The sequence below is a fragment of the Bipolaris maydis genome (genome assembly GCF_028858645.1).
Source record: "Bipolaris maydis strain C4 unplaced genomic scaffold PSV08scaffold_13, whole genome shotgun sequence".
In the NCBI taxonomy this organism is placed as follows: Eukaryota; Fungi; Ascomycota; class Dothideomycetes; order Pleosporales; family Pleosporaceae; genus Bipolaris; species Bipolaris maydis.
Genome location: NW_027093869.1, coordinates 219,214 through 232,699, shown reverse-complemented (window position 1 = coordinate 232,699; position 13,486 = coordinate 219,214). Strand labels below are relative to the sequence as shown.

The window sequence follows — 13,486 nt, the reverse complement described above, 5'->3', positions numbered from 1 at the left end:
GTGCTTCTACGACTTATATCTCCACCAAAGCTACATATTCTTTGAATTTGAAAAATGCAATCGATTTATCTATACTATTTAGGTTGCCAGCCTCGCGCTTGGCGCGTTGCGCGGAGGCGTCGCGGCATTGACTCAATGAGTGCCTTGATTTGACTACTTGGTATCCTCCGTCAGCACTCTTTTAGTGCCTTACAAAAACCATCTAACTGTTCCTGAGATTTGCTGTAGTTAATTGCTATATTGTGGATAGAAGCGACTCATGTTTCGTTTAAGGATCCACCAGATGTGCTCAATAGGATTGAGATTTGGTGAGTAAGCTGGCCAGCTAAGGGGTGGATATCGAAAACACCATTCCTGTATGCCACCCGATCCCTTCTGAACTAAGCACTCATCTAAGAACTTGACCGTGCGCCGATGCCAAGGAAAACCACGGTACCGACATGCGAATCTATAGCGCCGACGAGCTTGCTTAGGGGTTAACTTGGGTCGTTTTTTCAGCGGTGCTTAGTTAATTTTCGACGTTTGAGGACTGTATATAATGTTCGGCGGCTGGGAGCCTTCGAAGGGATGCTATCTGGGTGCACAAAGACGGCGACTTTAGCAAGGTCTTCGTATAGTATTTTTGGATTAGCTCGTGCCGCACGATATATCAGCTTCTGCTGGTGACGTGAAAGTATCTGTGGGCGGCCGGAGCGAGGTTTATCCTGTACCGATCCAGTCTGGTGGAGCTTGTTGTATAGCTAACGGATGGTGGATGGATCGCGGTTAAAGCGCGCTGCTACATCTTTGTAGCTTGCGCCCTCGTGTAGCATCCCAACAGCAACATTACGTTCGTCTACTGTCATATTTCGGCCACGGCGCACATTTTGACATAGCTTACGGCCGAATTGGCGTGGTGTAGCGTTGGTGGTTGGCATTCAAAAAAGTAGATTAATTAGATTGGTGTTGGTGGGATGGTGGAGCTAACCGAGGTGAAACTTACTACGTATTAGAGTACTAGTACCCATGTGTCAGATTGTGATGGTTTATCAAAGATGGGTAAAACAATTGGTTGGTGAGTGATTGTATTGATTGATGATGTTATTGTCTGCTCTGATCCGTGCTGATCCAAGGGGATTGAACACGGTGATCCATGTGCGCTGTCTGATCTGACTAATCCACAGAATCCGGGTGCCCGATCCACACCCGGATTCTGTCCACCACCCAATATATGCCCATATTCTGACACCATGACTGTATTACCGGCACCCCTGTTAGCAATTACTTTTAACAACTACCTACCCATGACTAGAGTATGATAACTATCAATAACAGGACAGCAGGGAGTATTACAATTCTGAGAATTAACGCAGTATATCGCACGTAAAAGTTAGCTCAACACGTCTTACGACTTAATAGTACTTTAAAAGCAGCGCCAATGCCAGTAAAGCGTTAACTGCAGCGATACAATGGCGGCGAAAGGCGACATAGCTTACCCCGCTACCTTAGTATACTATCTATGGTTTCCTGTTATGTATTTGCTTATGAGCTTATATCTTGCTTACCAAAAAGACGCTTATCCTTGTACAACACCTGCATACTTGCCCGTCATCCCATAACTTTATTCTAGCTTATGCTTATGTATATGTATTTATTACTGTTCTTGGAAAACTATAGTTATAATAGATGGGTTTCATCCTATACGCTGTTAGAAAACTATGATAATTGTTTAAATTATAGAGCATTTTCACCGAACAGTATATCGATTGTAACCGCAAGTTAACTTAATAAAGATAGGTTTACTATATTTGGAAGCACTATATTCATTCTTTAGAAATGGATACAAGTCGAATTGAGGCCGTGAAAAAAGATCGACTCGAGGATGTTATGGAGCTACTTAATAATGGAGCAGATGTAAATTCTACAGACAGCCGCAAGCGTACCCCTCTCTATTATGCTGCAAGAGGAGGGTCTCTAGAACTAGTAAAAGAAATTCTTGGGAGAGGAGCTGAGGTAAACAAGAAATGTAGGTACGATATGACGGCACTACATGCGGCTTGCCAATTCAAATCCTCTCCACCCAACGACAATATCGCCGTTGTCAAGTTGCTACTTGCCAAGAAAGCAGATATCGATGCACGAGACGATGAATGGCGCACCCCCTTATACTTCGCCTCAGAAGGAGGGCACTTGCAGCTAGTAGAAGCACTGCTCGAGGAAGGTGCAGAAGTAAACAAGCAGTGTAAGAAAGGTATGACGGTACTACATGCGGCTTGCCGATTCAAATCCTCTCCACCCAACGACAATATCGCCGTTGTCAAGTTGCTACTTGCCAAGAAAGCAGATATCGATGCACGAGACGATGAATGGCGCACCCCCTTATACTTCGCCTCAGAAGGAGGGCACTTGCAGCTAGTAGAAGCACTGCTCGAGGAAGGTGCAGAAGTAAACAAGCAGTGTAAGAAAGGTATGACGGTACTACATGCGGCTTGCCGATTCAAATCCTCTCCACCCAACGACAATATCGCCGTTGTCAAGTTGCTACTTGCCAAGAAAGCAGATATCGATGCACGAGACGATGAATGGCGCACCCCCTTATACTTCGCCTCAGAAGGAGGGCACTTGCAGCTAGTAGAAGCACTGCTCGAGGAAGGTGCAGAAGTAAACAAGCAGTGTAAGAAAGGTATGACGGTACTACATGCGGCTTGCCGATTCAAATCCTCTCCACCCAACGACAATATCGCCGTTGTCAAGTTGCTACTTGCCAAGAAAGCAGATATCGATGCACGAGACTATCAAATGCGCACCCCCTTATACTTCGCCTCAGAAGGAGGGCACTTGCAGCTAGTAGAAGCACTGCTCGAGGAAGGTGCAGATGTTAACCGTAGGTGTGGTCTACATGGCACAGCACTTCAAGCAGCTGTAAAAAAAGAGAACCGTCAAATGGTAGAATTGCTCCTCAACAACTCAAAGACCTTTGTTAACAGTTTTTCTTCTGAAATTGGCACGGCGCTTAACACCGCTGCATGTACTGGTAATTTGAACATAGTGAAGCTCCTACACGAGAAGGGCGCTAACATTAATCCTCCTGTAATGGATGCAATTTGCCCACTCATACAGGCAACCAGCCGAGGTTATACAGAAGTCGTCGAGTTCTTTCTGGAAAATAGGGCTATTGTCAACGCGTATGATAGTGACACTACAGCACTTGGCTCCGCATTGTTTCAAGGTCTTATGGGCATAGCCAAACTTCTTATCGAGTATGGAGCGGACGTTAATGCTGTACACCAGGGTGAGACGGAGTTACAAACATGTACACTGATTGGTCATGATAAATCTGTGGAATTCTTACTTAACCATGGAGCCGACATTAATGCTGGATATAAGAACAATATGTCACCCCTTGAGATAGCGGCAAAGGCGGGTTACACGAAAATCGTACGGCATCTGCTAAAGAGTACTACCGAAATTAAAAATCTTAAACCAGCCATGAAAAGTGCTGAAAAGTGCGGAAACAATGAAATTGCTCAACTATTGAGGGATTTTATTCGTGGAAAGAGTGGTGCCCTTTCCTGATCACTGGCAAAAACAGGGGTAACGTCAATCTCTGTGACCTAGGACGCACCCTACCCCCCCTTCTCCCCTCTAGTGCGCACCCGTCCGTGCCTCTAACTAGTTACTTGGCTTAACACCCTGCTCTCACATCTCTTACGTAGATACCTAATACGCGATAGAGTATAGTCGTGCTATAAATAAGCTACTTATAATAAATTTCCATTATCTCAATATCTACCTATACTAACGTAGTTGGTAACATGTTTGGTAATTACCTGATTTAAGTAATTACTTCTTTAGACTATAAAACTAGATGTATGTTGTGGTGTAGCATCACATGATTATCTCGCGGACATATGTTGTAATTAACTGATATTTCTTCGTATGTAGTCAGATAACCTTTGGCTACCTTTTTTCAGTTCATTCTTTGGCAGCGATTAGATTTCAGATTTGTTCTACCAGCTCATTTGAGGGTCGCCCCTCTGATCTTTTGAGCTCGATCACGTATCGTGTCACATTACAGGCACATTGCGCATCGAAGAACATAGTGAAGCAAGAGTGAAGCTTTCATTATGGTCTTCATATATGTAGCAACTCGACAGATACAATTCAGATGAAATTCTTTTGGCAAATCAATGGCTTGTTGCCTGGCTACACAATTCACCTCTTTAAATCTGGTAAACCGGGGAACTGACGTTAATTATCTTCGCCTCCCTTCCATTTCATTTTACATACCTTTAAGAATGTAACTCTATGTCCACGGCTAGTGTACACCCTTAAATCACTCTACTGAATACCTTTGGATTCATTCTTTCCCAACAGGTTATGCAATATTCAAGAGACAGTAGACGTATATTCTCTATTAGACCACCATAAGCAATATGCGAGAGTAACTATTTTCGAAGGTTTGAGTATCCATTCAATAGAAAAGCAGGTAGTGAAGCGAGCCAGGTGTCTGCTGTCGGCAGACCTCCTCGACCTCCGTAGATATACTATGCATAGTTGATTCTATGATACTAATTTTTGATCACATTTGGGCTACTGAAGCCTGTCTATTGCGTGGAAACGATATTTAGATATGATTGATTTAATTTTACTTGCATAGGGTGATACTCCACTCTGTCAAGCCAACATATCCTGACCGCAACCTGTTATTCACTTCTCGCAAGGCAATGTATACGATTGTTACCGTACCCATCGAAGCATTCAGCATAAGCAGATAATTCATGACTCGATAGCACCACGGGGGTTCTTGGAATTGACTCGGCATGGAGCTCGGAGCAGTAGTTATGCGTTCGATTCGGGTCAGCCTCGCTCTGTTGACAGAAGTGGTAGTAGTGATGAACCTCGAAAGCTAGGTTTCCAGCATTGCTACTTAATTCTGAGATCTTTCGCAGTAGGTGTTCTAGTAGACGTTTGCTTTCGGCACATTTCGGTCTCCTACAAATCTGTCCACTCCACCCTGTTTCAAACTGTCGATAACGTCGATAATATCAATTTTTTTTCGTAATCTTAGAAGAATGACTAGTTGGTTAAAGCCTGCAGTCTTATTTGATCTGCCTACGTTGCGAGTCTGGCCAATTTCCCTCTTTTCGACAGCACGCTTAACGCCTGCCTCTCGAATGTTTTAAGCTTCCAAGGCAGAAGAGTTCGAAAGAATCGCATGATTGCTCTCCTTCATTGAAGATCAACCAGAGGCGGGTAGGTGGCGTTAACGTTTTGTCTCGGGACGTGATCCTACGCCGTACTGATTGTGCTTAAATTCCAGTAAGCACTGCTTGCTGCTGTCTGGATATTTCGTGTGCAATAACTTCCTGAATCATTGATGCTTCATTATCGCCTGCTCAAAACCGTTACATAGGCGATCCGGGTAAGAAGTGAGATAGGTCTTGTTACAAGTGTGGAACAGCTTCTAGAAAACACTGTGATAGCAAGCTCAGAACAGGTTTGGATTTTGCATAGTGCTATCGAAAAAGTGATAAGGAAACATGTAGAAGTCAACAAAAGCTAGGTAGTATAAAACATGTAACTCTCAAATAATGTACCAATAATCCACTCTGTTGTAGGTGCGCCTAAGCCGGCTTCTCTAGCATCTTGAATGATGAAAACTATGCTTCTATTGACGGGGGTTGAGGGGAAACCGGCGGAGACGGAATGGCCCTCTTCAATAAAGCTATATTCTTGCCTATATCATCGTGTAGGAATTGGAGCTTCTGAAAAATCTTTTCGACTCCGATACCGCGATGTGTTTCCCCAGACCCTTCCTCAAGTTTGGTTTTTAGCTGGAATACTCGACCAGCGAGTTTAGAATTCATTTCCTTCATACTCTCCCACTCTTTGGCAGGGACGGTTATGAATTCATCGGAGGCTTTTCTCTTGAGTCCGGATTTTGCAGAACGTTGCTGCACTCCAGTTTTTAGTCTCTTAGAAGCCTGTTCAATGGCTTCGTCCTCACTCGTTTCGATCGGATCGGACCCGATTTCGGTATCAGATACATATTCCCTTTTCTTAGATTTGTTAGAAAGCTCTGAGTGCAGAACAATGCTTGATACCTAACTATAAGATTTTAGGAAATTGTACATACCTGCGGTGGAGTGTGACGAGGCAAGCGTCTAGACGCTTTGCTTGAGCCAGATTGCGGAATTTCAGCCGAAGAATACATGTTGAAGAGGTGAAGAGAAAGAGTTATGATGGTTGGAAACCGTTGCTAGGACAAACTGGCTTTATATACACCCCCCTTTACCCCTGGATAGGATGCAGGCAGCAACATCTCCAACTGATACTTGGCGCTTCTTCCTTGACTCCAATGCCACCCCCTTGATTTCCTCCACCCTCCCTGGCTACTGTCATAGGTGTCCGGATCAAACCTGACTAATTCATGCAACGGGGCTGAGATTGGTGTGGCTATGGGGGCTGGCCTATTCTCCACCAATACGACACTGTTTCTTGACATCTTTCACGGGATGAAGACCTAAGACCGGGACGGAGGATTTACCCAAATATGGATTGATGTCTCCTTTCTTGCGGAAGAGACGGTCCTAGGAGCCGCATAGCCGATAATCATGCCTCGGAGTCCCTGCCAGGCAACCATACGAAGCAGTCCCTATTTTATGCACGATCGCAGGTTGTTCAGCTTGGTCACGCGCATGAAAATCCAAAACAACAAGTAGTCAGATAGGGGCACTCTTTAATCAGAAATAATTGGAGCTCTGATACATGCTCTCTTAACCGCTGTCGCATTTTGTAGACCAAAAAGTACAGCTTGCTGCACACCTGAGTCGCTAGCAGAACAATTTTGGGAGCATCAATAGATACCCGACCTGAAACCCCTCATGGTAAAGCCACTTCGACAAGAGGTTAGTAACTACCCGCAGCGTCCAGTAGGTTCACTGCTAAGGTATACTGAGAGAAAGATGGAAAGTATTGCGATGGGAAAGTTCCACAAGAGGAGCGAAATAGGAGATTGAGATCAACCGGGTGTCTTTTGAAGTCAGTATTTGGAAGCCAATAGGCTTTGACGAGTTACCTTACACGTTCTTATCATTTACAACTGACTGAGTTTACAAAACAGTGTCGCACCCCACTAACTTCGCGCACCTCTATGCACACATACAGCTCTGCCACAAATTAATAAAATCCATATTAGTTGTATACATATTAAGGTAGTAGATCCTTTCCAACTCCTTTTGTTAGTATTTCTTGCTTCTGTATCCGCTTTCTTTTACGCTGCCTACGCTTCGTTGCTGCCTCGTTAGCCCTCTCAAGACTGGCGATCCGATCGTGTATCAGCTCAGCTAAGTATCATTACCTCTGCCCCTTCGTAAGCTGGTGAATCGCCATAACAATCGAAGCTGGTGATGAGCCTTGATCCTGCTGAACGCGATCACGTATTAAGAACAGTCACAATAGCACAATAAGCAAAATTCATCTTGCAAACCAGCTAAGGAGCACATATTTAGTCATAACTACCTCATATAGTCTCATGCACATGCAGCTTTCGCTGTGCGCACATGACCCCAGTTGTCGCCACACACGGTACTTGGAGCCGCCTCGCAAACGCCTCTCCAAAAGAGGTTAAACAGTATGTGTAGTTATATACCATGCATTAATTGTTCTGAGCGTGTCGGAAACAAAATTAGTCCATGGCATCACTGACAGGAACGAGTATCATTTCAACAAGATCACCACAAAGCGATAGGGGGTTCAGCGTCGGATCAAAGGTCACCTGCTTACAAGATTGATTTAGCGCGGGTAGTATTAGTACTTAGCAAAACAGGTTGTAAGCCTTTTCATCATTCCAATTAATGGCTCCTGTGACGACAGCGATACAGCCATTAGCGATTGCGGCTTCATCCTTCCACACGGCGGCGCAGCGGTTTTGGACAGCCCCACCTTCCGTTCATAGCTTAGCATAAGAAGTCAGCCACAGACCAATCGATGTGATTGGTTAGTTCTCAATCTTATGATGACTGGGCTTTTGAGATGTCGCCTGCGGAGGTGAAGGCGCAATCGCTAATAACTGTACCAAATGACAATATGTATACAGAACCGGCAGGGTCTATCAATAGCACCAGATTATTCCGTCATGCTCCCAGAGTGGTGATAACGAACTCTATGTTACTAGTTGGCACGTGTTTAACCATGTTTGGTCATGCTGTGGTCGACTATCCGCTTACTGGACATCAGCGACAAAAATCTGATTTGAGGTTGGTAAGTCCTGTTAATATTAAATTGTTCAGAAGGACATTCACGAGTCCCTATGCATATGGAAACCGATTACAACACGGGAGAGTGTTTCATGGTCGGGGTTGAGGGCTTTTTTTACGCTTGTCGCGAAGTGTTGTTTGCTTGGACTGGACGGATTAAATTAGGTCTGAAATATCATAAGACGGAGTATTGGCAGTGAATCTATCTCCAACATTGCTTGCAACTAGCTATGAATTCACGGTTAGGCGAAAAACGGATTGGGAAACATGAGTTCATAGTGTGAAGGAGAGACAACAGCTCAGATGTCTAAATATGGGTAAGAATCTTGAGTAGTTAACAATACAAAACTGGGTAGAAGATAAAAATGTTAACATGCTGACGACTTTAACGTTTGGTTTTGTCCTCCTTGTGTGTGTAAGCGCTATTGCTGGTGGGTGTCAACGTTGACAACAGGCATAGTTATACCCTTCTTGGAAGGTCGAGATAATTGATCATCCAGTTGATCAGCAATTCGCTTCGCGTGTGCTATAACATGGCTTTGTCTGATCTTCTGAAAGAATACGATGCTGCTCGCATTTCCGTATCCCTTTCGCATTGCATCTCAAATCTCGCCGAATCACTACAAGAGACGTATACAGTGGGTTAAGCAGTTTTTCCAAGATGCGAATCCTCTTGCACCATTGTCGATGTCAGAATGGAGACATGTCTTCGCAAACTCTTGTAGGACACAGCGACTGCATCAACTCTGTGGTCTTTTCACATGACTTAAACTTGCTAGCGTCTGCATCGTGTGATGAAACTGTTAAGTTATGGAAAGCATCTAGCGGCGAGTGTCGACACACCTTTTTCGGTCACCAAGACTGTGTCAATGATGTTCTCTTTTTACCTGGCTCGAAAAAGCTGGTGTCTGCATCATGCGACAACACAATAAAGATCTGGGATATGCAGAGTTTAGAGTGCGTGCAAACTTTGGATAGCCACAAGGACTGCGTTACCTCTGTGGCGTTTTCACCTAACTTGGATCAACTGGCATCAGCATCTTGCGACAGAACAGTCAGACTTTGGGACATGAAGAGCGGCCAGTGCGTACGCATCTTGCATGGCCACAACGACGATGTCACCTCTGTCTCTTTCTTAACGGGCTTAAATCAACTAGTGTCTACATCCTGCGATGGTATGATGAAGATTTGGGATTTGGGATTTGGAGAGCACAGAATGCATACAATCCTTGAAGGGCAAACAGGATTAGCTAATTCCGCGGCATAGGCAGCCAGCTTAACACTCTCAGAATTATGTATTGTGGCAGCATCAAGATACTTACAAAACCCAATAATGGAATGTAGAAAGAGTTAATTACAGAGCTTCCTTACTCCAACGTAATTCCCGTCAATTTAATATGTTATTTAACTAACTAAATCATGAGAGAAGCCAAATTACTCTAAGTATAATTCGAGCGATAAAGTACAAATGTGGTCTGATCAAAGATCCGAAGCTATCCATGTCGGTCAACTAACGCTACATATTTCAGGAAAATGGACTACTAATTAGTTAACAATCTTCATGCATACAACTTCCGCTGTAAGTAGCACGAAGGTCTGGGTGCACTTTTGTATTCTAATTAGTGATAACTTTCAGCCTTACCTTTTCCCATCGATGATAGATCACATTGCAATCATAGCTCCTTATGGTATTTTTTCAAATAAAGAGTACTTAATTACTAATCTTCAAAGATATTGGAACCAGAGAAAGCAAATAACTAGGATACTTTAAAAGTAACGGGCAACAAAAACAGGAAATACGGATTTATTCTCCTACGGATAGGAAATACTGCAAGCGTTGTGAGGGGTATAGATTGAATGATCATCATTAAGCCGTGATTACACCAAATGCAAAATCGCGACCTGAAAGACGCAGGACATTTTAGTTAATACTGCAACCGCTCATAGACAATGGAACTTAGCTATTCACATGCGGGGTAATATGCTTTCTAAGCCTTAGTTCTACGCTAGACCGGGAAGCATCATAGTACAAGCTTCTGGTTTTCAGGTTCTCTCATTGCTAGAAACACATCATATTCCGTCGTGAAGTGCTAGGTCTATGATTGCATCGCTATAAAGTACTTGGGTTAATTACCAAAAATAACACTATAGGTATTCAGTACCTTCTTTTAAGAGTACAGAAAATGGCCAAATCCATGTTTTGTCCCATTAAAGGTGATTGTAGTAAGCAGATAGATAGATATTGCGCCGAAATAATTCAAGACCCAGCTCAATGAAATCGTCATTCGCGTCTGCGTGAAAATGATGATATGATAGCACATGTTTCATAATCTCATTCCTTGGGACAGGTGGCGTAATGATTCCTTCAAGCTTCTACAAGCTTTCTAGCCTACGAGGCCTCTCCCTTTTCCGACCAAGCTTACTCCCAGCTTATTCTACAGCCAACGCACCCCTACAACTGTTCATGTTATGCAAAGATCACTGCATTCTTGACGGTGGTTGTATCTCAGATGATACACATGATGGCTACAACGGAAAAACAGGCTGATTCAGAGTTGTGGTGACGCAGAAAACATTGCTAAATGCAGATTTTAGGTAATCCTATCAGTCGCCGATCAGCAAGCCGTTGTCTAGTCAGTGGACAAAGTACTGAAATCATTTTGATAACAGGTGGTGTAATCGAGTTGATACAAGTGATCCTTGTACGATTTGTCAATATCGCAAAGAATAGTGTTTGACATTGTGTACCAGCCGTTCATAAGAGGTCTGACTACTGTCCGGGGAAAGGCAAAGCAATACGCTACTTCCTGAGCTTCAGACGGCTCGTTTTTGAACATGTCAAATCTTTTACATTCCACATCGGCGTCTAAGTTAAGCGTTTCCAGAGACTCTGGGCCGTTTGTAACGGCCTTCGTAAAGCCAGTACTAGAATTCTGGCTAAAGCATCATCCACCAGCCAGCCAGTAAGAGCCCTTTATCTATTTTCGATATGATCTAAGAGGTCATAGAAATATCAAAAATCTTGCAGAGCAACTGTGCGCTGAGTTGGAGGATACATACCCGACAATAAGTAGTACAAGATACTCTCCAGCGGAACACATTCTACAGGAGGATCATCGACGTCCGCACCAGCACGACCAGAGTTCTGACACACTAGGCTTAAGCCGCGCAAATCAATCACCCGAACTATCACCCGCTCTCGCCGGGTTCCAAAATCAGCATACTAGATCCCATTTTGAACGGGCGTCTTCACCAAATATGTCCGACATAACAGGCGAAGAGCACGAACTTCCTGGCTCAGACGAGACATTAATAGACTATGTAACTCCCGTGGATCTGGTCATGCCGAGTGCTGGAGTAGACTGGGATGGCTCCTCTACGACTGCCTGCTCTGCTTACTCGGAAACCGCGGAAGGACCTGCACAAGAGAGTCAACTAGAGGCCCCCCATTGGGTGAAGCAACCAAGTCTACGTTGACAACAATATTTATAGGCAGGTGCAGTGAATAGAAACACGACCTTCACCTTTGACATTCAACAAATACAACTCCTCGTTTATATTACTTGGGTTATCCAATCCCTGATGCTGATAAATGTGGTTGTGGTAGCTTCAAAGTACACTAAAGAGATCTCAAAATACAATGCAGTAGCTCCGTCGGATGCTCTGTGCTTGACTGAAGTACTTGCAAGCATCATATAGATATCCGTAAGATAGATATTGTATAACATTGGCCAGTCTCTATGATCTTCTGAGCATTGGAACACATAGATTTGAGGCTGCATTAGCTAGTATGTATGTAGGTAGATTCAAAGTGATTGTCTGCCTACATATATTATAACGGTGCCACATTTTGCTCATAGCGCAGCTAGTAATTATGAGCTACTATCGTCCCTACTATGTGCTGCTCGAGACGTTACAAGGGGACAGAGATAAGTATGTACTGCAAGGTTAAAGAATTTCTGCTCGTTACATAGCGTGAGTAGCGCCATCATGTACAAAACTCATGAGTGCTGATCAAGGAGCAATGCTTTCTAATTGATCAGATTTCCATTTCACATGCGTACCCGTCTTACGTTACTGTCACGAATAATGAGATCAAAACAAATTAATCCATAAAACAACGGAGTGGCAGTGCATTGCAGGAGAGAGTGGGATAAAAAATACTCAAAAGACAAGTATGATGCAGGACTATAACATCACTCCTCTATGATCTCTTTCTGTGTAGCGTGGCTTAGATATTTAGCCCTAATGTTAGGAAGGAACAAGATGTGGAACGCTTAACACCCGATTTCCTGCATTTACAAAGAAAAATCTGCCGTCCCTTCTAGACCTTGATACGTAGACTACCGATCTATCTCTCGATCTCAGTCCGCTACCTATAATAAGATTACCACGGCACTAGAGAGTAGCTAGCATGAACCTGCTGAGCCCCATTAAGAGAATGTCTGACTATTTTCTGACTATCGAGAGCGACGTATATAACGGCTCCAGGTACCTTGATGGTGAGAACGTTGGGCAAGAGTTGTGTATGGTCGCTAGCGATTGCGGCTTCATCCTTACACGAAGCTGCGCCGCCGTTTCGAACAGCCCCGCTTTCCATAGAGAGCTTGGACTTTTGGAATGCGACTTGCGGAGGTCAAGCCGCAATCGCTGATAACTGTATGATACGGGTGTGTACCGATTCCTGTGTCAAGCCAAGCAGGAGAAGAAGCGTTCTAGATACTGCTGGTTCATCTTCTAGTACATATTTTACAAGTTCTTGATCGTCGTAGAGTTGCTATAAACTAGTTTTCGTCCAGACAGCACTAGAAAGCTGATGGCAAAGCAGGAGACAGGAGTCGGAGATCTGGAATAAACATATCTATTACGGGTGATCCAATCTAGACATACTCTCACAGTTTCTTGCTAGTTAGACTGATAAGAAGGGGTTCAATCATCAGCATGTAATCTGCATAGAAAGCACGCAGTAACTTATGGACAGAATTTTCTCCTAGAAAGTCACGCAGATAGTTTCATGTTATCTTGTAGTAGTTTTAACTCTTTCTAAGTTTCGAGTAGATTTCACCTCTTAACTAGCTCGAGTGGAAGGGTTTTGTGAAAACGAGCGTATATCCTTTTGCGGCAGGGATTGCGTGCGGAAAGACGCCTCTAGAAGGGAGCAGTACGAGCAAAAGTCCTGGGCTAAGACCTTCAATGATTATATTTTAGGCCGCGGATCAGGATCATAGCTAAATTATTTAGTTAGT

General features: G+C 43.8%; 4 protein-coding genes across 4 annotated transcripts; 2 read left to right on the top strand and 2 right to left on the bottom strand.

The window, feature by feature from the left end:
* Positions 1–530: 530 nt before the first annotated feature.
* On the bottom strand, positions 531–962 carry PSV08DRAFT_325334 (uncharacterized protein; the record flags this gene model as incomplete). The annotated part of the gene is made up of 2 exons (XM_066092696.1): positions 864–962; positions 531–740 (listed from the first exon to the last, which is right to left on the bottom strand). Coding segments are annotated over exons 1-2 (264 nt in total), but the record flags the coding sequence as incomplete, so codon positions are not given.
* Positions 963–1,815: 853 nt separating this feature from the next.
* On the top strand, positions 1,816–2,862 carry PSV08DRAFT_149154 (ankyrin repeat-containing domain protein; the record flags this gene model as incomplete). Its single annotated transcript, XM_066091827.1, has 1 exon — positions 1,816–2,862. A coding segment is annotated over one exon (1,047 nt), but the record flags the coding sequence as incomplete, so codon positions are not given.
* A 2,780-nt stretch (positions 2,863–5,642) lies between these two features.
* Positions 5,643–6,196, bottom strand: PSV08DRAFT_250527 (uncharacterized protein; the record flags this gene model as incomplete). Its single annotated transcript, XM_014221560.1, has 2 exons — positions 5,643–6,086; positions 6,119–6,196. 2 exons carry the CDS (start codon positions 6,194–6,196, stop codon positions 5,643–5,645), a joined length of 522 nt encoding a protein of 173 aa, XP_014077035.1.
* Positions 6,197–11,498: 5,302 nt separating this feature from the next.
* On the top strand, positions 11,499–11,717 carry PSV08DRAFT_354936 (uncharacterized protein; the record flags this gene model as incomplete). Its single annotated transcript, XM_066092886.1, has 1 exon — positions 11,499–11,717. One exon carries the CDS (start codon positions 11,499–11,501, stop codon positions 11,715–11,717), a length of 219 nt encoding a protein of 72 aa, XP_065948266.1.
* Positions 11,718–13,486: the final 1,769 nt, after the last annotated feature.